The 24,352-nt window shown below is 45.6% G+C and overlaps 1 protein-coding gene across 6 annotated transcripts in view; it reads right to left on the bottom strand.

The window, feature by feature from the left end:
* CFAP161 (cilia and flagella associated protein 161) overlaps nucleotides 1,881–24,352 on the bottom strand; it is a 28,259-nt gene continuing 5,787 nt past the window's right edge. For 2 of the 6 annotated variants that reach the window (XM_013989010.2, XM_013989011.2), the window contains 8 exons: nucleotides 22,321–22,506; nucleotides 15,177–15,350; nucleotides 14,250–14,339; nucleotides 13,472–13,704; nucleotides 11,411–11,495; nucleotides 7,916–8,074; nucleotides 3,498–3,571; nucleotides 1,881–2,853 (listed from right to left, as the gene is read on the bottom strand). In XM_013989010.2, the coding sequence (XP_013844464.1) occupies nucleotides 2,619–2,853; nucleotides 3,498–3,571; nucleotides 7,916–8,074; nucleotides 11,411–11,495; nucleotides 13,472–13,704; nucleotides 14,250–14,339; nucleotides 15,177–15,311 (1,011 nt within the window). In that variant the 5' untranslated portion in view covers nucleotides 15,312–15,350; nucleotides 22,321–22,506 and the 3' untranslated portion in view covers nucleotides 1,881–2,618. Of the gene's footprint in view, nucleotides 2,854–3,497; nucleotides 3,572–7,915; nucleotides 8,075–11,410; nucleotides 11,496–13,471; nucleotides 13,705–14,249; nucleotides 14,340–15,176; nucleotides 15,354–22,320; nucleotides 22,507–24,352 lie in introns of those variants that run through there. The other 4 variants (XM_013989014.2, XM_013989016.2, XM_013989015.2 and 1 more) reach the window with 4 other exon arrangements.

The following is a 24,352-nucleotide window of genomic DNA, read 5'->3' as shown; positions in this document are numbered from 1 at the left end:
GAAATGCCCCTGTGACCCCCTTCCTCTTTACCTCTTTTCCCAGCAACAATTTGTTTCAATTAGCCAACCCAAAGAATGTGCACCCTGACCTGACCAATGGGAAGGGGACAGGTACATCACCTGCGTTAGCGATAAACAGGGGAGGGTCCTTTGTTCCTCGGGCATGCTTTTTGGAGTACCCGCACCCTTCTGCAGAAGTAAAGAGCCTTGTCGAGATTTCTCCTTGTCCACATGTCTCACTTTCCGACACTGGTGACCCGAGCCAGAGTTATCTTAATTTCCAACAATGTGGAGATTCCCAGGCTAGGGGTTGAATTGGAGATACAGTTGCCAGCCTACACCAGAGCCACAGCAACGTGAGGTCCGAGCCACGTCAGCGACCTACACCACAGCTCACAGCAACACCAGATCCTTAACCCACTGACAAGGCCAGGGATTGAACCCACAACCTCATGGTTCCTAGTCGGATTCATTTCCACTGCTCCACGATGGGTACTCCAAGTTTGTATATCTTTTAAGCAAATTTATTTATTTACCTATTTACTTGTCTTTTTTAGGGCAGCACCCAAGGCATATGGGAGTTTCCAGGCTAGGGATCGAATGGGAGCTACAGCTGCCAGCCTACACCACAGCCATAGCAATGCTGGATCCGAGCAGCATCTGCGACCTACACCACAGCTCACCGCAACTCCAGATCCTTAATCCACTGAGCGAGGCCAGGGATCAAACCCCCGTCCTCATGGATACTAGTCAAGCTGGTTACCACTGAGCCACCAAGGAAACTCCCATTAGTAAGGTTTTGAAAAGGCTCATACTGGACTCCACTCTAAATCAATGAAATAAGAATCTCTGGAAGTAGGCCCAAGCAGCTGTCATTTTTAAAGCCCCACCCCAGATATTCTGATTTCATGACCCAGTAAGAAGAAAGCCTTTCCTGACCACCCCCAAGAAACCACTGCTTCCTCCTCATCTCCTAAAGCAGTGGGTCCCAGTCCTAGCGGTGTATTAGAGCCATGTGAAAAACACTGAAATGCCCGAAGCCCTGGCTGCACCCCAGACCATTCACTCAGAATTTCTGAGCTAGGGCCCAGGCACGAGTAATTGCTAAAGTTCTCCAGCTGAATCCCAGCGCACAACCAAGGGCGGGAACCACAGACCTCAGACCTACAGCATATGCCATCAAATGCTGGTCTCCTGGAAGAGGGTCAGTCCACACTGGCTTGAAGCTGCATTTGTTTAAAACACATTTACATAACCTGTGACTTACTTTCTGCCTCTGGGCATACAGTCGTCACTTGGTATCCACGGGGGGATTGGTTCCAGGCCACCGAGGGTACCAGAATTCTAAGATACTGAAGTCCCTTCATGTGGCTTCGTAACTGTGGGTTCCACATCCGCAGATTCGACCAACCGTGGATCAGAAACATAATACTACACATTGGGCGGTTGGTTGAATCTGCGGATGCGAAACAGCAGATATGGAGGGCTGAACTTAATACATTTGCCAACTAGCCTTCGCCAAAAAAGCTGGACGTCTTTTTTTTGTTTGTTTGTCTTTTTCTAGGGGCGCTCCCGCAGCATATGGAGGTTCCCAGGCTAGACGTCTAATCGGAGCTGTAGCCACCGGCCTACACCACAGCCACAGCAACAAGGGATCCGAGCCGCGTCTGCGCGGCTGCACGAAGCTCACGGCAACGCCGGATCGTCAACCCACTGAGCAAGGTCAGGGATCGAACCCGCCACCTCATGGTTTCTAGTCGGATTCCTTAACCACTGCGCCACAACGGGAACTCCCATAAGCCGCGCATCTCTTTAACATAACACTTTGAACGTCACAGGTACTCGGTATTCAAGGAAGAATGAGTAGATGGACAAACACATGGAAGGATGTATATTTATTTTGTCAGGAACTTTCTGATCACATGGATGCCACAACTAACATGCTAGTTTTGAAGATAAGGTAGAAATAAGGAGATTCTGCAATTTGAAAAATCATTACAAAATAATAGAATGGTCGAATAAGGCTCATGACCTCCCCACACCCCAAGTCAGAGAAAGAAATAAAAATGTGGGCGGGGGGCCTTCCATGCAGCCTAGCTCCCAGCCTACACCACAGCCACGGCAACGCCAGGATCCAGAATTGTCACTGCTGTGGCTCGGATACCACCCTTGGCTGGGGAATTCCTCATGCCCTGGATAAGGCCAAAAACAAAATAAATACAAGCTTGAAAATGTTTAACTCTAAGGTAAGGCCACACAGCCCACGGCTACCCGTAGAGTGGGCGTCAAGAGAGTGGTGCCAGAAATTCTGCAAAGTTCCAATAGCTTTATTACATAGAGCATTACAAAGTAACACAGTCTTTGTAGAAGCCTTCGCTACATAGGATCTAAATGAAGGTAGCTGAGACTTCAGAATTTGGTCATCAAGGAAGGAATATCATCATCACCTTCAAATACCATTTCTGAGCAAGGTTTTCTTTTTTTATCCTGTGTTCTAGACCTCTGTGGTTAATTCAATAATCTTAATATAGCCTTTGTTTTAATACAATGTTCAGAGAGCTCTGGCCTTCCTTAAAAATAGCTTGAGGCTAGACCAAGATTGAGGATTTCCTGGAAGGCTAGAGTGGATGAGAGCACGCATGCGCACCAGGTGTGGTACTGCTCCCGGGGGTCTCGGCCACCTGCTCCAGGGCTCGGGTGCCCTCTGCTGGCGGTTTGGGCAGATCCAATACGGTGGGCGCATTCTTCCTGGGATTCCCAGTCACCAACATCCAATGGTTCTTGGGCTTCTCCACTCTGTGTGAATCCAAATATGTGTGAGCAGCGACCTCCACTTCCTTTCCAAAATAGGTACTGGGGCAAGAAAGAAAGAACAGTGGTTGGGAATGGAATTTACAACCCTAAGTAAACTGTTAATTTCATCTCAAAAAAGCACCTAATTCAGCAGACTGCTGCCTAAAGCCCTTGAGGGTCTCTCAAACAGGATGTGTTTGCTGGCAAGTTTCACCCCATATGGGTAAGGATGAGCTGTACAGGATCCCATTATAGCAAAAATCCTCTGTGGGGAAGGACTTGTATAATAGAAGAGGGCCTAACAGGATTTTTCACACCATCAAAGTTCTTGCAGTGGAGTTCCCGATGCGGCTCAGGGAACTGACTAGCATCCCCATGAGGACACAAGTTCAATCCCTGGCCTCCCTCAGTGGGTTAAGGACCGGGCATTGTTGTGGCTGTGGTGTAGGCTGGCAGCTACAGCTCCGATTGGACCCCTGGCCTGGGAACCTCCATATGCCATGGGTGCGGCCCTAAAAAGACAAAAAATGAAATTAAAATAAAATAAAATCATTGGTGTTAAAAAAAGTTCTATGTGGTGATACTTCATTATCAAAGGACTTTGTGTGTGTGTGTGTGTCCATCCTCTTTAATAACGAGCTTTGCCTATATTCACAGCCCCCACCCCCCAGCATGGCATTTTGCTGAACCCTGCAATACGGTACCTTAAGAAAAGATGCCGGTGGGCCACCAGCCCTCGATTTGTGTGGCAGTGATTGATAAGAATTTTTGCATTTGCCTTTAAAGATAAAGAAAGTATGTTATTTGAAATATGAATTAAGGCCTCCAGTTTCCTAAAAGCAAAAATTTGGAAGTATGCTCTATATTCATTTATACATATGTATATGAAACATATGTGTTTCTATATGTATGTGTGTGTGTGTGTGTATATATATGGAGTAACCCAAAAGCCAAACCATAATGGATTAATTAAATACAGTATTATAGATACACGTATGATGGAACATTATAAAATCATTTAAAGTCATATTGGAGAAGATCTTTGACAACTTGAAATATAGCCAATGGTGTTTTTAAGTGGAAAAAATAAAGATATTCCTGACTCTTATTTTTTTAATTAAATTAAAAAATATATGCATGGGACAAGAAATGCTAACCATGGGCTTTCTCTGAAGGTGGAACTATTGGTAATCTTCATATTATTTGTTGTGCTTTTCTGACTTTCCATAAGAGGACATGTATTGTGTTTATAATCAGAAAACAAAAGGCTGAGTTCCCATCATGGCTCAGCAGTTAACCAACCCGACTAGTATCCGTGAGGATGCTGGTTCCATCCCTGGCCTTACTCAGTGGATTAAGGATCCAGCATTGTCATGAGCTGGGGTGTAGGTTCCAGATTCAGCTTGGCTCAGCTCAGATCCCAAGTTGTTATGTCTGTGGTGTAGGCCTGCAGCTGTAGCTCCGATTCAACCCTTAGCCTGAAAACCTCCATATGCTGCTAGTGTGGCCCTGAAAAGCAAAAAAAAAAAAAAAAGAAGAAGAAGAAAGAAAAGGCATATTACTTCAAAATCCTGACTCATGTAAGCTAAAAGCAGTGTGAGATGAGAAAAAGCAAGCCCTGACATCTGTGAGCTGGCCTGGCATCCAGGGCTATTATGCCTTAGTGTTCTCCTGTGGAACATGATCAATTTCATACGATGCCCACATCAAACAGGACCATGCTGCGACCACGATGGGTAAAGACAAAAAGAAGGCCACTTTGTAATCATGTCTGAACACAGCAAAAAACATAGGCATTGTCCAAGCCACAACATACAAACACCCTCCTCTCCCAGAGGACAGGAGTGACAGCTGCTTCTTTACTAAGGACAGCAGTCCCAAGCCCTGGCCTGCCCTCCATAGATCAGATGTATTCAGATACCCCTTCTTCCTAACAGTATCCAATCCAGGGCAAAGCCCCAATTCCTGGGACCCTTCCTAAAATCTCCCAAGCCTGGCCCTAATTCTATAACATGTCCTTCCTGACAGCCTCTTACTGAGACGCCTCCGCCCCCTCCTCCCCGCCCCCGTGACAAGTAATAAAAGCTGACTTTCTCAACCACAGGTGCTCCAGATGGTCTGGGTGGAGGGTGGTGACATGCGGACAGCAGCTGGACAGGTTATGAGGTGTCCCGTTTTGCAGCTGTGCCTGAGTGAGGCTCAGAGACCTGCCTCAGGCTATGGACGAAGTTAGTGAAACCAAGCAGGGCCCTGTGGGCTCCTGGGCACACAAGCCTTCCCAAGTCCCCTATTGCTTGTTTTTAGGGAATAAACTTCAGCCTCCATGACCTTCCCTGAGTTCCAAGGGACAGGTTCAAATAGTTGCTAATTGGGGAAGGGAGGGGATGCAGAGACCCGGGAGGACAGTCAAGAAACAATAGTGCAGCTTTGGGGCAGGTCCTGGTCCCTCCTCAGGAATACAGACAACAAGATCTCTGAGTTCTTCTGCCGCACTAAACCCCCCACCAAAGGGAAGATGTTAATGAAGCTTTCTTTATGCTGCAAAGAAGACCACCAGACCACTGGACACCAGCCTTGAAAACAATGCAAGCTTGCCTCTAGCCTGATCCTTATCTGCAGTCCTATTTTTCACTCCCCAAACTATAAAACCATCTCCCAACCTCTCCTAAGGCGGGCACAGTCTTTGAGGCATTAGATTGCTGGGACCCTCTTTCGTCTGGCAAAGTAATAAAGTTATTTTTTCTCCTTCACCCAAAACTCTGTCTTCTCCGTGTTTCTATTCGGCACCGGTGAGCAGAGGCTAAGTTCAGGCACCATTAGCCATGGAGACCAGCACTCCTGGTGGCCTGAGCTCCCCAACCATTCCAACACAATAACGACTTAGGACAACCACCACCGTTAAATTAATGACAATTCCCGCACAGGAGTGCCCTCTGAGCCAGGCACTTTATTCTAATAAGCACGAAATGTACTATCTGTGGGACTTCAAGGCTTCTCCAAGGAAATAAAATGAAAAAGCCTCTAGCCAAGATAACAAGCGCCAGACCCTTATCAGCCCGCCTGTCTCACTGTAATTGTGACAATATTCTTAAGGACCTCCCCACCCCAGCAACTTGGCCTACTCCTTCCTGCCCTTCAGGGGCAACATATGCCTCCAACCAACCAGCAAGAGTATCAGAAGACCCTCACCTTCCCCAGCCAACCAGCAGGTCAACAGGTGTATGGCAAGACCTCTCCTTCCACTCCTTTATCTTTGGGCTATAAAAACAGACACCACCAAGCACCCAGGGGCGGCTCTCCCTGATTATCAGGAAGTCAGCCCTTGTTGCAATGTTACGGTGTCTCTTGGCTCAATAAACTTGTCCTTTCTACACCTTGGTTTACATCTGGAAAATTATTTTTCCACTGCATGCAGAGACCACACCACTAACTTTATAGGTTAGGCATTATCCAAGAGAGTAGAAGTTGAATGTTCTCACGCACATAAAAAGTAAATATGTGAGGCGATGGATGAGTTAATGAACTCAGAAGCACAGGGGAAATCTTTCCACAGTGTGTGTGTGCGTGTGCGTGCGTGTGTGTGTGTGTGTGTATAACCATCGCAATGTATGTATACTTTAAATATTTTACAGTGTTGTCGATTATACCTCAATAAAGCTGAAAAATAAAAATTTAAAAATTTTAAAAAATAAGTTAGGCATTATCATCCATCCCCAATTTCCTGATAAGGAAGCTGAGATTACTGACAGTTTAAATCATGGAAATGAGAAGCACCTCCAAAGAGAGCAAAGGCCAGCAGAGGAGAGGAAATTCATTGAGGGTGCATGACTATGGACCACATATATATTCTCCATGTTGGTGGAAAGACCCTTGCGAAGCTGGGTCCACCTGCAGAGCCCCAGAGAGATGCGCACTGTGGGGGTAGATTCAAAGGGGCCCGTAACTGGGGTCCCCCTTGCTAGATGGCCTTTACATCTTTCCCGGCTCAAAGTCCACACTGCCCCAGGGATCTCTAACAGCACCTCGCTCCCCATCTTCTGGGCACCCCGTGAGAGCAGCATAGCCTCTGGTCCTCGAAACAGCTCCGTGCCCACCAGACCTGCCTTCCCATTAGGACTGTGCAAGGCCCAGGGTCTTGAGAAAATGTCCAGCAATGAAAATGAGAAAGATACCAGACCCCTGTACTCACATGTGCGGCTACCCTGCCCTCTCCTTCTTCAATTCCCCCAGATCGCCCAGTCTCTTTGGAAATGAAGACTCAGGAGTTCCCATCATGGTTCAGTGGTTAATGAACACGACAATTATCCATGAGGACTCGGGTTCGATCCCTGGCCTTGCTCAGTGGGCTAAGGATCTGGTGTTGTCATGAGCTGTGGTGTAGGTCACAGATGAGGCTCAGATCCCACAGTGCTGTGGCTGTGGTGTAGGCCAGCAGCTGTAGCTTTGATTAGATCCCTAGCCTGAGAACCTCCATGTGCTACAAGTAAGGGCCTAAAAAGCAGGGGCGGGGGTGAGGGGGAATGAAGACTTAACAGAGACCTGAAAGAAAGCAGTGTCATCTTCCTTACAATCTCAGGGGAGTGGTTCTCAGTCTGAGTTCAGGGGCAGGGCCCGGGCCTCTGTATTTCTATAAAGCTCAGCAGGTGATTCTGTGTGCAGCCAGAATCCGGAGGCACTAAGGCAGGATGCTGCTATGAGGCAAAATTGTGCCTCCTGAGCTTGAATTAGAAATGAAAGGGAGTAGTTCCCATTGTGGCTCAGCAGGTTAAGAACCTGACTAGTATCCATGAGGATGAGGGTTCAGTCCCTGGCCTCGTTCAGTGGGTTAAGGATCTGTCGTTGCCATGAGCTATGGTATAGGTCACAGACGTGGCTCAGATTGCTGTAGCTCTGGCTCTGGCTGGCAGCTGCAGCTCCGATTGGCCCCCTAGCCTGGGAACTTCCATATGCCACAGGGGCAGCTTTAAAAAAAGAAGAAGAAAAGAAATGAAAGAGAGAGAGTGGAAGTACATAAGGCATACACAGCATCAGAGCCAGGACAAGCTCTGCTTCCCACACAGGAGGAACTCACATCCCTGTCACAGCCTCAGCACATGTGCCATCTTCCCCAGGCCATGCTCACCGGGATGGGGAAGCCTTCGTACTCCAGGCGTAGCTGGGGGTCGGGGAAGGCAGCCTGCCAGCAGTTCAGGTAGGAGTCCTCATCTGTCAGGTACACCTCCTGGAGCCAAGACCTCTTAGACGACTTCATCAGGGTCCTGTGGTCACTTGATAAATAGAACTGAAAATGACAGCGTGCAGATGAACCAATCACAGCTCTTCGAAAAATTGGGGAAGTCGGCAGCCGTCAACTGCTGGACCGCTAGTATGTTCCAAAGCGGTCTTTGAAAAACCTTCTGATTATACGAGAACACTCCGTTTTTCTCTCCCTCGTAAATGTCGTCCCAGAAGGCTGAGACCACCCACCCTCATATCACCTCCAACTGCTTTCCCTTCCTTTGAAGACCAAACCCAAACTCCCTCTCCTTCTCATGATTCTTCCTCTTTGTCAAGGCATAGGGCCTAGATCAATATTTTACTCATCATAAAAAATGTCACATGAAACTTAGTGCATGAAGTGAATTGCTCTTAAAACCAACACCAGCATAGCCAACACTCACAGGTGAGCCTCCAAGGGGGGCCTCGGCCCCTCAGCAATTGATGTCCACACTTGGACTTAACAATCTGGCTGCCGTGAACTTTGCCAAGAACCACCCCGTCCTGCTGAAAAGTTCAAAACGTTTGTACCTTGTTAGCTGTTTACTGATTCACCCTCATCCTGAACCCAGAGGTTATTTCTGCATATTTTGCTAGATTTTCATTAAACACCTTTTATATGCAAAGCTGTTCCCTGAAGCACTATGGGGAAGGTGGAAATGAGTCATTGCCCTCAAGAAGTTTTCTGGGAGCTCTGGTGGGGGCACACGCAGCCTAGGAACCATGAGCTTGCAGGTTCGATCCCTGGCCTTGCAGTGGGTCAAGGCTCTGGCGTTGCCGTGAGCTGTGGTGTAGGTCGCAGATGCGGCTCGGATCTGGCATTGCTGTGGCTGTGGTGTAGGCCGGCAACTGTAGCTCCGATTCGAACCCTAGCCTCGGAACCTCCATATGCCACAGGTGCGCCCTAAAAGCAGAAAAAGGAAAGAAGAAGAAGTTTTCTGAACATCAGGAGAGATGACTGAGGGTAGAAATGGGGGCGCCTATAAGGTCTGGCCATCCTGCAGGGATGCAAAGAGCTGTGGGAGGACATGCTCTCCTAGCGGCTCAGGAAAGACTCCCAGGTAGTGATGTGGTGCCAGAGAGCCAGAGATGGGGGGACAAGGAGAGTGGGGCCACCCCACCTTAAATGCCACATTGAACGGCAGTGTTTAATTCAGAGGGCAATGGCGATGGGATGTGAGCGGAGCGGAGCTTTTAAAGGTCAACCTGACAGCACCCCAACTAGCATGGGATGAAGTCAAGCTAAACCTCAGGAACCAAGCTATGGGGGCCTGGACTGAGGAACCGGCCCTGGGGATGAAAAGATCAGCCAACGGAGTTCCCTGCTCCGCAGCAGGTTAAGGGTCCTGCATTATCACTGCTGTGACTCAGGTCGCTGCTGTGGCACAGGTTCAATCCCTGGCCCTGGAGCTTCCACATGCCCTGGGTGCAGCCAAAAAAAGAAAAGATTGGCCAAATTCCACTATGAAGGGAGAGCAAAGGGACTTGAAAGTTACCTGGACATGAGCAGGGAAGAGGTGGGTCCAAGGTACACTGTGGCTTTGGCCCTGGCTGACAGGGAGAGTGACAGTGCCATTCAGAGCAAATGGCAAGGACTGACTATCTCAAACCCCAAATTCATTCTGTTAATATAAAGAAAAAATAATAATGAAATCAGGAACAAACCTAGAGGGCCTCCATCACCAGATTTTTTATAAATACCTCTGCGTTGCTTGCTAATCCGAAGACAAGAAACAGGAATAAGAGGTATGAGAATGTGAGAAGAGATAAAATTAGCATTGAGATGATGAGATGACTGTCTACCCAGAAGTCGTTAGAGAATCAACTAGAATTAATAACAGTGATGTCGTCAAAGGTGAGTATAAAAAAATCAATGCCGTTCTTCTATTTCTGTAGCAGCTGTCAAAAGGACCTCCCTCAATAGCTTCCAAAATAGAAGATACCACGGAATAACCTTGACAAGATCAGTGTCTGATCCATGCAAAGAAAAGCACAAAATGCTACCGAGAGATAGAAAAGAATAAGTGAATAAATGGAGGGACATCTAAGAACAAATATTATAAAGCTACCTAATATGGGAATTTACTCAATCTTATAGTGCCCATCAAAATATCCTGTGATTTTCTTTTTTTACCCACAAGGGCAGAGGGACTTGAAAAAAAATTATTACATTTAACTGAAAGATTCATTCTTAACATGATTCAAAGAGGTGTAATGAGAAGGAGCTAGCCCTATAAGCCATCAAAGTGTATTATAAAGCTATAGTTCAGGAATAAACGTAGACAACTCTAGGGAGTTCCCAGTTGTGGTGCAGCAGAAACAAATCCGACTAGCATCCATGAGGATTCGGGTTCAATCCCTGGCCTTGCTCAGTGGGTTAAGGATTCCAAGTTGCCATGAGCTGTGGTGTAGGTTGCAGACATGGCTTGGATCCCGTGTTGCTGTGGCTCTGGTGTAGGCCGTTGGCTACAGTTCCGATTGGACCCTAGCCTGGGAACGGGAGCGGCCCTAGAAAAGACAAAAAAAAAAAAAAAAAAGAAAAAAGAAAAAAATTCCCAGCACTGATTTCCTTAGTGGTATTATGGTAATAATAATTATTACATAACAATAACAATAATGCCACATCATACAAAAATAGAATCTGTGATTGAGTGAAAAATATGATACCAGCTCTGCTTTTCAATAGCCGAGTGACTTGGAGCAAAATCACTTACCTTGTACTTCAGTTTCCCCAACAGTAAAACAGGGGTAAAAGAGTCCCTACTTCAAAGGCTTGTTGGAAAGAATAAATGAGTTAATATATGTGAAGCACTTAAACATGTAATAACATATAATAATCTCCATCTTATAGAGGAGAGAGATTCAAAAAGGTTAAGTAACTTTCCCAAAGTCCCATCCCATAGGTACACATCTCAGCTGGAATTCGAACCTATATTTAATCTGGTTCTATTATATCCCCTAGCCTCCCAGATAGAGGTTAAAAAAAAAAAATCAGACTTATGTGCCCTGATTTATACAAATTTGTGAGCATTTGCGACATTAAACAGATGTCAGATTATTATTATATAACCTGATCATTTCATTTACAAGTGGAGGTGGTATAAATTTTTGCTTTATACCAGCTGCATTGCAAAAAGGGTTTTTCCCCCTTGCTCCTTAGCTCTTAAGGATGTTATTTTGGTAATTCGTGAGGTTAGAAGGAAAGAATTGGCCCCAAAATTGGAAAAGCTGCTGGTTGAAGCCATAATGAAGCCAGAGAGGGGAGCCATGCCTGTGGAGTTCTCTGCCCACTTCAGTTCATCGGCCCCCCGTGGAAACAAAAATGACTGGTCCAAAGGAGACATGCAGGGTGATGACTCACCATTCTGCCCTCAAATCCTCCTGCTATCCCCAGGCGAAAGTTCTGCCCGTATCTGACGACTTGACCAATGACCTCTCCAGCAGCACTGTCGGCGAAGAATGAGTAAGATGTAAATTCTCTGTATTAGGATCGTTCTCCAGCTTTTTTGTTGTTGTCCTTTTGTTGTTGTTTTTTGACTTCCCTGAGGCAATATGGAGTTCCCAAACCAGGGATCATATCCGAGCCACAGTTGCAACCTACAGATCCTTTCACCCAGTGTGATCGAATCTGTGCTCCAGGGCTGCAGAAATACTGCCGATCCTCTTGCACCACAGGGGAAACTCCAGCAGCTCTTTTTTGTGTATGCGGTTTTGTTGATCATTTCTTGATACTATCTATTCATGCGCCATAATGAAATAAGTCACTACCGCAAAGGTCTTCTCTTTTGGCCGTCAAATCTTGCTGGCACCTTATTCTCTGCCTTCCAATAGAGTCAAAACACAGTGTTCCCACTTTGTGAGTCTGGGGTGGGGTGGGGGGGACTGAGCCTGTCGCCTGTCCTGCTTGGAGGAATTAGGCCACATGCACTGACGTCTCTTTCTAACTGAAGTACAACTGTTACATAATGTTATATTTCGTTTTAAGTGATTCCACATTCATACACATTATGAGATGATCATCACAATAAATCTAGTTACCATCTGTTACCATTTCCAATGACTGCTGTAGGAGTTCCAGACGTGGCTCGGGGGAAAGAACTGGACTAGTATCTAAGTGGAATCAGGTTCAATCCCTGGTCTCGCTCAGTGGGTTAAGGATCTGGTGTTGCCATGAGCAGTGATGTAGGTCACAGATGCGGCTCAGATCTGGTGGGGCTGTGCCTGTGGAACAGGCCGGCAGCTGCAGCTCCAATTCCATCCCTAGCCTGGGAATTTCCATATGCTGTGGGTGCAGTCCTAAAAAGACCCAAATAAATAAATACATAATAAAATTACAATGATAGCATTGACAATATTCCCTGTTCTGTATGTGACAACCCCGTGCACTGACATCTTTAGAGGGAAGCAAAATAATATACACTTGTAGACACTTAAAACAGTCTTCCCTCCTAATCTTCCAGAATACGGGAACTGTGATCAATTTTTAGTTGTTTTAACAAAAATTATCTGTACTCCAAGAAAAATCTAAATTCAAAACTTAAAGGACTGGTTATATCCCCATCATATAAACTTGCTATCACAGTTTAGTAACAAACTGAAAGCAATGATTTTTCATTGTAACAACATATCTATTCTCTAAAGATTTAAATGCTCATAAAAATTCAAGTATATTCTTCGTGGACAATTAATTTCAAAATAGCAAATACTGGAGGTCCCGTCATGGCTCCATGGTTAATGAACCCAATTAGGAACCAGGAGGTTGCAGGTTCAATCCCTGGCCTTGCTCAGTGGGTTAAAGATCCGGTGTTGCTGTGAGCTGTGGTGTAGGTCGCAGACGAGGCTCGGATCCTGCGTTGCTGTGGCTGTGGTCTAGGCCGGCGGGCCATAGCTCCGATTAGACCCCTAGCCTGGGAACCGCCATATGCCGTGGGTGTGGCCCTGAAAAAAGACAAAAAGACAAAAGATAAAATAGCAAATACCCATGTATTGCCTCTTTGCATTAAACTATATGTAGCTGATGTGGAAAAAAACATAGCAACATAAAAACAATGAAAGTGCTCAGAGGAGCCCAGAGCATTCTGAAAGGTTATTCAGAAAACCCACTTTACTTCTAGGCAGAATCTGAATTTAATTCCCTAACTCCAATATGTTTGAATTAAACATTTGGAATTGAACTCAAATTACGCATCATCCTAATGTGACTTGAACTCAGATTACCCATTAGTCTGATGTTTAAGGTAAAGGGATTCTAAAGGCCCCTTGACAATAGTTCTCAAAATAAGCAAGCAAGACGAAAAGCACAAAGTATGTTCATACAACCGTTGCCTCCAATCAGCACTGCTCAGTCCCAGGTGCATCCTTAAACTGCAAGTGAAAACAGATATTTGTGACAAAAATAAGCTGAAAATTAAAGTATCTTTACCACAAAATGGTGAAAGTGTTTCTGCCAACCGGGATCTTGGTTTGAGCTGCGCTCAGGCCACAAGGCACCTCTAATTCATCACTCAGATAGGCTTTAATTTCATCTGGAGTCATACACAGGCTCAGGTCCCCACCCAGAAACAGATCGGCTTCCACCTCAGGATGGTCGGGATTCACAAGCATCACTTTGTCGCCATAGTGAATGTATCCATCTTCGGATACAGAAAGCTGCATCTACAATTTAAAGAGGAGTTTTTCAAGTAAACCACGCAATTCCTTAATAGCCAGTGTCAAGGCCACTGTGAGGTCCCTCCTTTCCTTCTCAGACCAGGACCTATTTCAATAAAGGATTCACTTTAATTACATCAAAGCCTTATTCTTCCTTATCGTGCCACGAATCTGCTCCCCATTTGGCAACTCAGAGCCTGCAGTAATCCCACATGAAATAAAATAAAGCTGATGAAAAAAATTACATGCGTGGATTCCATTATTAACTTACTCAACATTCGCTGAAAATTTCTTGAGCACCAACCAAAGGGCACTTAACTTATGCCTGTATTAATCTAGTCATTTCTTAATTTGGGAAAGGCAGATAAACATAATAGCAAGCGTCTTGTGCTTCTAAAATCTTAGGGAATTACAAACTTTATGATCGTCATATCTAAAGAGAAACTGGTATTTTCCAAATGATACCTCACTTATGGAATTTTTACTTGCTTAACATATGCTCCCACTTAATTTGATAGACCTTTGAAAACAATGCTTGAAGTTAAAATTACCGGTCTCAAAAGATTCTCTTTCAGTCTTCTGTTTTTCTGTATGAGAAGCTGTCCCTCATCCCTCTTTGCTAAGAAGTCTCTCATGCGCTCCTAGTTCAAGAGAAAAATGAGTGAAACACAAAGCATCAACAACAGTCCTCGATAATACAGACAGATACAGAGAGATTTTAGGTCAAAAAGCACCCAAGTTGAAAAGCCAAAACTGGGGAACAGAAAACGAAATGTGAACATCATGGGAATGATGGAATTTTTTTAGCACAACTTATTTTTTATTTCACTATAGAATGTTCAGAAAGATGAGAAAGACATAAAAAAAAGAAACATCACCTGTAATTACTCCAACAGGTGACAATCATGAGAAAAACATTTGAAAGCCATATAACTCCTCTACTGAGCTCTCCGCTGGTGTATGATGGATACTGAAAGTGCCTCGGCCCCACTTAACTAGCTCCATAAAGGAATGGCCCCGGGTCTTGGTAGGAGAATTTCAAGGCAGTGAATTTAAGGTCAGTAAACGGGCTACTATAGGGACCCTCAGGAGAGTCTGTGTGACACGGTGGGGGTGGGGCAGTGTTTCTGCTTACAGCCTGCCTGCGCACTGGACCTCCGCTTCTGAAATTTTAAGTCTCTAAGGAACTGCGGGAACTTTGCGGGGCTCTAGACTGTGGGAGAGGCAGGGGCAGGTGCCTCGAGGGTTAGGGGACCTGCGTTTGGGAGGCGCGTGGAAAGAATAGACGGGCGTGAGACCTGAGTTTGCGTGGAGGCAGCGACATTCCTGGGGCGTTCAGAGAGAGGTGGGATTTTAGGGACTTGGGCGTGTGCTGGGTGACAAAGGAGCCTGGGAAGCTCAAAGCAGGGGCCCGAACTTAGGCGGGGCATGGGAGTGCCTGGGCCACCGGCGGACTGCGCCGGACGCACCCTCCGTACCTCTTCCAGATAGACGTCCTCGTTCCAGTTGCCCATCCGGACTCCGGGACCATACAGGTTCTTCGCCATCGCCCCCAGCTCTCCAGCTGACAGGCTTCTGGCACACAGTGGCCCTGTTAGTGTATCCGTCGCCATGACGACCCGGCCCCGCGCGATTGGCCATGGTCCGGGACCCTGCTGGCCAATAAGTGACAACACACTAGTTGCGCGGGCTGGGGAGGGCCGTCACCCCACCATCACCACCACCAGGGGCTGTCACCCCCCCACCACCACCACCCTGACCCACTTCCACCCTTAGGTTTTTCTTTAATTTAACTGCAAAGCAGGCTGGAGGAAAAACTCGAGCCTACGGACCTGATTGTCCTAAATGCTCGCTGGAGCGAAATTTAAAACTGTTTTTTTCTTGTAGAATTTAAATGAAAATTGCTTTTAAGTAGAATATCCCCCGCTTTAGGAGTCAGCAAAGAGTTTTTAAATGGAAGCATAGGTTGCTCGCAGCCTATTTTTATCAGCAGCAGCAGCAATTTCATTCTAATCATTAAAAAAATACATGCTCAGTGAAGAAATTTGGAAACCAAAATAATACAGGAAGAAGGAAAGGAGAATTATTAAAACTTTGCCTCCTAAGAAAGAAATAAGTCGTGTTATCGTATTTCTGTTTTTATATTTCTGAGGTGGTCCTTATTTTCACAGACTTTACAGCATTCTTCTTCTGTCCCCCAGTCTTTAAGTGCAAGGACAAGCCTATGATTTGCAAGAATTCTTGATAACACTGGAATATGGTGGAGTCCACATTTTCAAACCAAATACAGTTTTATGAGTAGAAGGGGTGACCAGTTACTGCAGGGTTCCCTGGGGCTTGATGCTGATTGAAAGCATCCAGTAATTCACCTTTATTTCATGTCTACTAGGACAGGACAGAAATGCAAGACACAAGCACATTTCTTGGTCCCTCATCATTTTGATTATGGTCTGGGTGGCAACCTCTTTGCATTTATCCTATTTGGAATTTATTGAGCTTCTTGGATGTGTAGATTAATGGGGTTTTCTTTTTAATCAAACATGGGATTTGCTGTTATTTCTTTGAATATTTTTCTGCCCCTTTCTTTTGCTTCTGGAACTCTCTACGACTTGTATGTTGGTGCACTTAATAATGTCCTCATTTCTTTAAAACTATGTTCATTCTTCTTCCTTCTTTTCTCTCTCCATTCTTCGAACTGCATACTGTTTCTATTGCTTTATCTTCAAGTTTGCTTATTTGTCCCTCTGCCAGCTCCAATCTATTATTCCATCTATCAGGTGAACTTTTCATTTTGGTTCTGATTTTTTTCAACTCCAGAATTTCCATTCGGCTCTTTGTTTTTAATCATCTCTTTATTGACCATCTCTATCTGATGAGGCATTGTCCTGAGACCTTCCTTAAATTCCTTAGCCATGGTTTCCCTTAGTTTTTGGAACATATGTATGATAATTGCTTTGAAGTATTTGTCAAATAAGTCCAACATTTGAACCCACTCAAAGCCTATTGTTATTTTCCTGTTTATTTGCAGGTCTCATAATTTCTTGTTGAAAACTGAACATTTTAGATATCATATTGTAGGAACTCTGCAGACTAAATTCCTGCCCCCAGTGCCTGTTGTTGTTTATCCAACCATGTATCGGTTTAGTGACACTGACTAGACTAGTTAGGTGAGGTCTGTTCCCCAACAGTGGGCAGCCCTCTGATGTCGCTCTTCAGGGGTACAGCCTTGAACAGGCACAGGGTCCCCAAGCCCCTAAATAAATCAGTATGATAACATAGCATAAAGAAGCATCTCACAACTGATAACACAGGTGGATTTAAAAGCCAAGCGTTAGGAGTTCCCATCGTGGCGCAGCGGAAACAAATCTGACAAGCAACCATGAGGTTGCAGGTTCGATGCCTGGCCTCCTTCGGTGGGTTAAGGATCTGGCGTTGCTGTGAGCTGTGGTATAGGTCGCAGACATGGCTCAGATCTTCCATTGTTGTGGCTGTGGCACGGACTGGCAGCTGTAGCTCTGGATTCGACCCCCTAGCCTGGGAACATCCATATGCCGTGGGTGCAGTCCTCAAAAGACAAAAAACAAACCAAAACAAAACAAAACCTCTCAAATCTAAGATTAAAACAGAAATAAACACTTGTGGTGCAGTGGGTTAAGGATCCACCACCTTGGCTCACTGCTGTGGTGTGGGTTGGATCCCTGGCAGAGGCGGTGCCACATGCCATGGGCACAACCCAAACAAAACAAAACAAAAGCAAAAAAAAAAAAGAAAAAAAGAAGTGCACCCATACATTGGTAGTCTCTGAGTAACTTACTCAGTTCATTGCATAGCAATAAATATCTTTATAAATTAGGCCACCATTCCTTCCTTTTTATAGTTACTATGATTTGACATAAACCACATATATACTGGAAAACTCATTTGCTATTTTTTCCCGCGATTTGACGACGCTCTTGGAAAGATTTAATCGGAGCCTCTCGTTACTTGTGAAACATCTGGAAAGAAAGAAAAGCCAAAGAAATACTTGGACATGATCATTTTTAGAAAAGATAAGTAGGACAAAGTTCAAATATTGAGAAAGAGAAAGGAGACTTGAAATCTTAGAAGCAAGTAACTTCCAGGCTGCTGAAAATAAGTTTTCAAGTCCTCATTGGACAAGAAACATTGTTATAGTCATCAGAGTGTCCTAAAGGAAAAAATGAGATTGAAGCTCCTTTCACTCAGCTCGTGCAACCACTGTTGTCTCTGAGCCTCAGTACCTTCATCAATAAAACTGAATGAAGGCTGGAGTTCCCATCATGGCTCAGCAGAAACGAATCTGACTGGCATCCATAAGCATGCAGGTTCGATCCCTGGCCTCGCTCGGTGGGTTAAGGATCCGGCATTGCCACGAGCTGTGGTGTAGGTCAAAGATGCAGCTTGGATCTGGCGTTGCTGTGGATGTGGTGTAGGCTGGCAGCTACAGCTCTGATTCTATCCCTAGCCTGGGAACCTCCATATGCCGAGGGCACGGCCCTAAAAAGACAAAAAAAAAAAAAAAAAAAAAAAAAAAAAGGATCATTTTACTGATAATTCCCTAGGAAGCATTTCCAAAATACTCTGTGGTATGTTCATAGGGAGAGAGGGGGAAAAGTTCTGCTGCAAATCTGTTTGGGAAATGTTGGGTTAATAGTATCCTTATTGCAGCCCTTCTCAGAGCCTTGAAGCAATAGCTCTCACTATAAACCCACAGAAAGATAACTCATACAGCATAACTCAAGCTAAGTTCACCGTGGAATAAAACTTTTTAAAAATAATCTGGAGTTTCTGTCCTGTGGTTAAGGAACCCGACTAGTATCCATGAGGACACGGGTTCCATCCCTGGCCTTGCTCAGTGGGTAGAGGATCGGGCATTGCTGTGGCTGTGTGGTAGGCCGGCGGCTACAGCTCCGATTCAACCCTAGCCTGGGAACCTCCATATGCCATGGTTGTGGCCCTGAAAAAGCCAAAAAAAAAAGGAGGCCACAATTCTGGACAAGTTAGTTACCTATGTGAGGCCTGGCGCCAAAGGTCATGCATTAAGCCTCCTCCAAAAGGATGTCAGCAAAAGTTTCCACCCTAAATAACTGGCCTTTGACAAAGTAGGCGGGCTACGGACAGTCTTGATTTTGTCAATGCCTCATCTATTCTGTCCTCTCCAAAGACCACAGGGTGGTTGTTGGTGTGTGATGGGAAAAAGGTCACTCATTCTCTTTTGTGTTCATTTTCCTTTCTGATTGCACCAGACCCCAGGGGAAAGACCGACAGTGATGCACCTGTAATTCTCCCTGTCCAGACGTGGGCACCCGCACCCCAGGGGCAAACCTGCAGGACCCAGGCCTCTCCATCCCTCCTTATCGCCCGTGGCCATGTTGCCGAAGATCGGCAGTCCCCCTCCATCAAGGCTGACCTCTTGGATGAGAGGCTTGCATGTACTCCGAAGTCCGGATAGCAGAAAATGTTCCTTCTGTTTATTATCTTGACTTCTGAGGAGCATATACCCTGCTGAAGAACCCCTCCTGCTCTACTCATCTCCCCGGTGGGCCAAGGGCAGGGCTTGGCAGCAGGACCTCGGCAGAGCCATTGGAAGAGAGCCGATGTCTGGTGGTGGTGGTGGTGCAGTCTGGAGGAGCAGCCAGCACCCAGAGCAAGGGCTGACCGGGAAAGAAGCTCCCCCAGGGGACTTTGGGCTGTCCCACAGGACGGAAGCAGGCAGCCGGCCGTCTCTCCTAGATCTCAAAGATCAAGGAGGATGTTTAGGTTCTAGGAGTGTTGTTCTTTTTTTTTTTATTTTTGTCTTTTTGTCTTTTTGCCATTTCTTGGGCCGCTCTTGCGGCATATGGAGGTTCCCAGGCTAGGGGTCTAATCAGAGCTGTAGCTGCCAGCCTACACCGCAGCCACAGCATTTTGGGATCCGAGCCACGTCTGCAACCTACACCACAGCTCACAGCAACGCCAGAACCTTAACCCACTGAGCAAGGCCAGGGATCGAACCCTCAACCTCATGGTTCCTAGTCAGATTCGTTAACCACTGAGCCACGATGGGAACTCCAAGGAGTGTTATTCTTTTTAAATCACCAGAAATTAATTTCAAACGCTCCCTGATTTTATTTATTTATTTGTTTGTTTTCACAGCCGCCTCGACAGCATATGGAAATTCCAGGCTAGGGGTCGAATGGGAGCTGCACCTGCCACCCTACGCCGCAGCGCGCAGCAATGCTGGATCCCTGACCGATGGAACCCGCATCCTCACTGACACGATGTCAGGTTCTTAACCCACTGAACCACAACGGGAACACCTTTTCCCCCTTTTTAAAGTAGGGGAGCCCCCTTTGCCAACAAAAGCAAGACGGAACTGAATATAAAAAACGGACTCAAATGGTGAGGCCCCGAAACATCCACCTTGCCCCCCCACTCCCCACCGGCCCCGAAGGACACTAAGAGTCTAGAGAACCTGGTTTGAAAACCACTGGTCTGGTTTGTCCCAAGCTGAATTTGACAGGTGATGAAGTTGAGGCTCACAGAGCGGGACGCAACTCGGCAGTGCCAGGAGGTCTCCAGGAGGAAGAAAGGCAGGGGCTGGGATTCATGGCACTCGCCTCACAGCCCAGGGATTTTTCTACCTCCCACCCCTTCCAGGCCCTTCCGTGGGACCCCTCCCCTGTTAACCCCCGACCCATTCATCTTGTCTTTCTGGTCAGAACAAAGGACTGCTTCAGAAAGATGGAAATGGAAGCTATTCTCACACTGAGGGCCAGGTTTAGAAGGCAACCAGGATGAATCCATGGGGTTCATGTCTCCTACCCTTTTACGATAGCGAAGCCAGTCATTAGAGATGTGCCCTGAAAGCGAAGCAATCATGCAAACATTTACAGTACAACAGGACACTGTTGAGAAATGAACGAGTTCCAGGAAATTCTGGAGGGTGTCAATGCGAAGACTCATTTCCCCAAACCGTCAGCGTTTCTAGTTCCTTTAATCTGATGGGAAAAGACAGCGTGTCCCTTCATTTCACAAATCAGGAAACGGAAGACCAGAGGTTATAAGAAATACCCAAGTTAGTCTCAGAGCCAGAGCTAAAACCCACCACAAGAATGCAGGGGGAGAGGGGGAAAAGAGAAAGGAGAGAAAACGGAGAAAAACACGGCCTCGGATTTTCATAGCATCTTTAGGGGTCGCATCCCTTGATATACATTATTTCATTTGAGTACTGCCATTAAGGGAGGCTGGAAAATAATTCTGTGTCCTATGGCTAGCTCTGAGAATTTTCTTTCTTTCTTTCTTTTTTTTTTTTTTTTTTTTTTTTTGTCTTTTTAGGGCCACACCCATGGCATATGGAGGTTCCCAGTCTAGGGGTCAAATCAGACCTGCAACTGCCAGCCTACACCACAGCCACAGCAACACAGGATTTGAGCCGTGTCTGCAACCTACACCATAGCTCACAACAACGCAGGATCCTTAACCCACTGAGCGAGGCCAGGGATCAACCCACGTCCTCATCGACTAGTTGGGTTCATTAACCGCTGAGCCACGATGGGAACACTAGCTCTGAGATTTAAAACACAAGCTCTGGGAGTTCCCATTGTGGCTCAGCAGTAATGAAACCAACTAGTATCCATGAGGATTCGGGTTTGAGCCCAGGCCTCACTCATTGGTTAAAGGATCTGGTGTTGTTGTGAGCTATGGTGTAGGCCACAGACATGGCTCGGATCCTGTGTTGCAGTAGCTGTGGTGTAGACCAACAGCTGTGGCTCCAATTAGATCCCTAGCCTGGGAATTTCCATATCCTGTGGGTGTGGCCCTAAAAAGCAAAAAACAAAAACGAAAAAACACAAGCTCTGGAGTTAAAACGTTCCTAGTTCAAATCCAAGAACTAACCACTTGCAGGCTGTGTGAGCCTCAGGCAATGTCACAACCTCTCTGTGACTCAGTTTCCCATGTGTAAAATGAGGAAATAGTACTACCTACTTCATATGGCTATTGTAAGGCATAAATAAAACGCTGCGTGAAACACCCTGGGCACAGTGCCTGGGACAGAGTAAGCGCTCAGTAACTATTGCTGCTTATTATTTTGGAAAAACCAACACTGAGCGTGGCTTAACTAGGGAGTTTTCTGTTTGCAAGATTTACAAGTTTGAAGTTCCAGGGATATTTCATTTTGCAAAGGGGAAAACAAAGAGCCAGCCACGAGAAGAGGCTGTCTCAGGTCAGCCAGCTCCTGGCCTTAGAATTCCTACTAATTTCTTCTGTTAGTCTCCAGGGTTCTAAGTAGGAAGCTGGGAGTCGAAGCATGTCTTCTGTACCTAATTCACAAATAGACAGTCATGGTGGTAAAGCCTAATATTAGGGCTCCGTGCGGTAGCAGCGCTCCATATGGGGAGTTCATTAGCTACAAAGGGACCATTCTCCCTTCTCTTAGGGTGAGAGCTGTGCGCCCGTCGCAGGGTGGCCTGAACTGCCCCAAAGCACAAAGCCAATGCCAGTGTACAGCCTGGGTGGAGCCCTGGACTCTGCCTCCAAGTCCAGTTCCCTCCTCCCATCATATGGCTATCCCCCCCCCCAACACACACACACACAAGAAACGGGGAGAGAAATTATACACACCACAATCCTTGCGTTGTTGAATGTCTCTTCCGATAGCCTTCCAGGGACTTCTGTGAGCTCCACCAAACTGTGGCTTCAACCAGAGCAGGGGATATTCTGTTTGTCAAAATCTGATAAATACCCTGAGAACACACCTGGGGAACACTTCCTCTGCTCTTGTGGAGACAGAGAACTGCAGCAATGACGCTGGAAGGCAATTTTGCATGACATTATGAAAAGCCATAAATAAATAAATAAATAAGAGGAGAGATGTACTAAATTCCTCTAAATCCTGCTTCCAGGATATCATACCAAAAAGGTGTTTATTTTACCAGAAAAAAAATTGCAAAGAACCCACAAGCCAAATATTCAATAGTAATAGATCATTTCAGTAAATTACAGAGCATGTATGTTTTGGAAGGTTATGCCACTATTAGAAATCATGATATAAGAGCAATATTTAATGATTTAAGAGATGCTCACAATATAGTAAATTAAAGTGAGATTGCAAAAGAATTTATGATGTAAGCTGTCCACTTTATGTTTAAAGTATGTATTCATAGGAAAAATAATAATAATTTATAAACACACATAATGATCTATGTGTACATTTATATATGCATACATGCTATATATAATATCATATATAATCATACCCTTGTATAATCTACATATCTATCTGTATATAATTATACACATATATAACCTATATATCCACAGCCAATGGGGCGCGGGCATTTTCAGGCTTTCCATATGAAAATACATTTTGTTCCTACAATGAGCATGCAGTTTATTTTGCAATCATAAAAGAAAAGGAAAATATTCTGAAGACATTCTGGCCCAGCGGTGTTCCACACCTACACTAAGCACAAGCGCAGGACTAGTGGATAAAATGTCCCGGTGGTTTGAGAAGTTAGGACCAGGAATGGGAGCCAGCTCTCTGCTCAAAGTCCTCCAAGCACTTTACTCAGCAGATGTTTGCAGCTTTTATATAATCACTTTGGACCATTTCTCACGCGCATTGGTGGTTTGTCAACCAGAAGAGCTTATAAGGACAAGGTCTTTTCTGACCTCTGGAGGGGCGTTGAGTCCATGATTGGACAATTGCGCCCTCGTGTGGCACCTCTTGGGTACAGCTTTTTGTCCATAACCAGGACAAAGACATGGTGACAAGATGGTCTATGAACTCAGGATGAGAGAGAAGTTCACAAGTGGGTCTCTGTTCTCAAAGGGAGTTGTTAAGTTGGGCTTCTAGAAATTATAATGCATCTTCCCTATAAATGGCATTAAACATTGAGGCTAACAACCAATTCAGTGTCAAAAGCCTATTCAATCATTGTCTGCTTGTAATAGTCTCAGCTTCCTCTCCTGTAAATAATACTGTTTTACATTATGTTCTGAGAATATCAAAATAGTTGAGGTTTCCCAACAGGATGCTTTTATTGCCCTTGATGTTTCCTCTATTTGAATTTCCTTAATCAAGGCACTTCTTCCCCATGTAATTTCTACTCATTCATCAGGACTATCCCAAAGGCCATCTCCCTCAACAATATCCCCAGACGGGATGAAGCCAGTTGTTCTTCCCCTGGATCTCAAGGTATTTGTACTTTCTCTGCAAATCGCTATGATTAGCAGTTTTTCTTGGCACTGAACAATTTGGACCAGTGTAAACTCCACGAGGGCTTTTGGTTTCACTGGTGTATCCTGAGCACTAAGCCCAGCGCTGATAGGTGCCCAAAACTGCATGTTCCGCTACGTATTCCTCCCTCCCAGCTCCCCAGTTCCATCTTTAAGGACGGTCTCCACACAGTCCAGTACAAGTACTTACCCTCAGTTACGGTCATAAATGTTATTCCCTGAAAATACCCAGACACACCCACCCAACACCAAGGCCGGCTGCACATGGACTTGGCCGTTTCTTGCCTGCCACCACCTATGAATGGCTGTCTACCCAGATCTTCTGTGAACCCCAAAGTGAGATCCCTGTGGCATTATACAGGTCTTGGCTTCCTCAGCATCATAGCCTGATGGCAAGGCTTCCTTCCTCTCATAC

Source organism: Sus scrofa, chromosome 7 (genome assembly GCF_000003025.6).
Source record: "Sus scrofa isolate TJ Tabasco breed Duroc chromosome 7, Sscrofa11.1, whole genome shotgun sequence".
NCBI classification, from domain to species: domain Eukaryota; kingdom Metazoa; phylum Chordata; class Mammalia; order Artiodactyla; family Suidae; genus Sus; species Sus scrofa.
The sequence above is the reverse complement of the archived record's forward strand: the minus strand, read 5'-3'. Positions and strand labels throughout refer to the sequence as shown.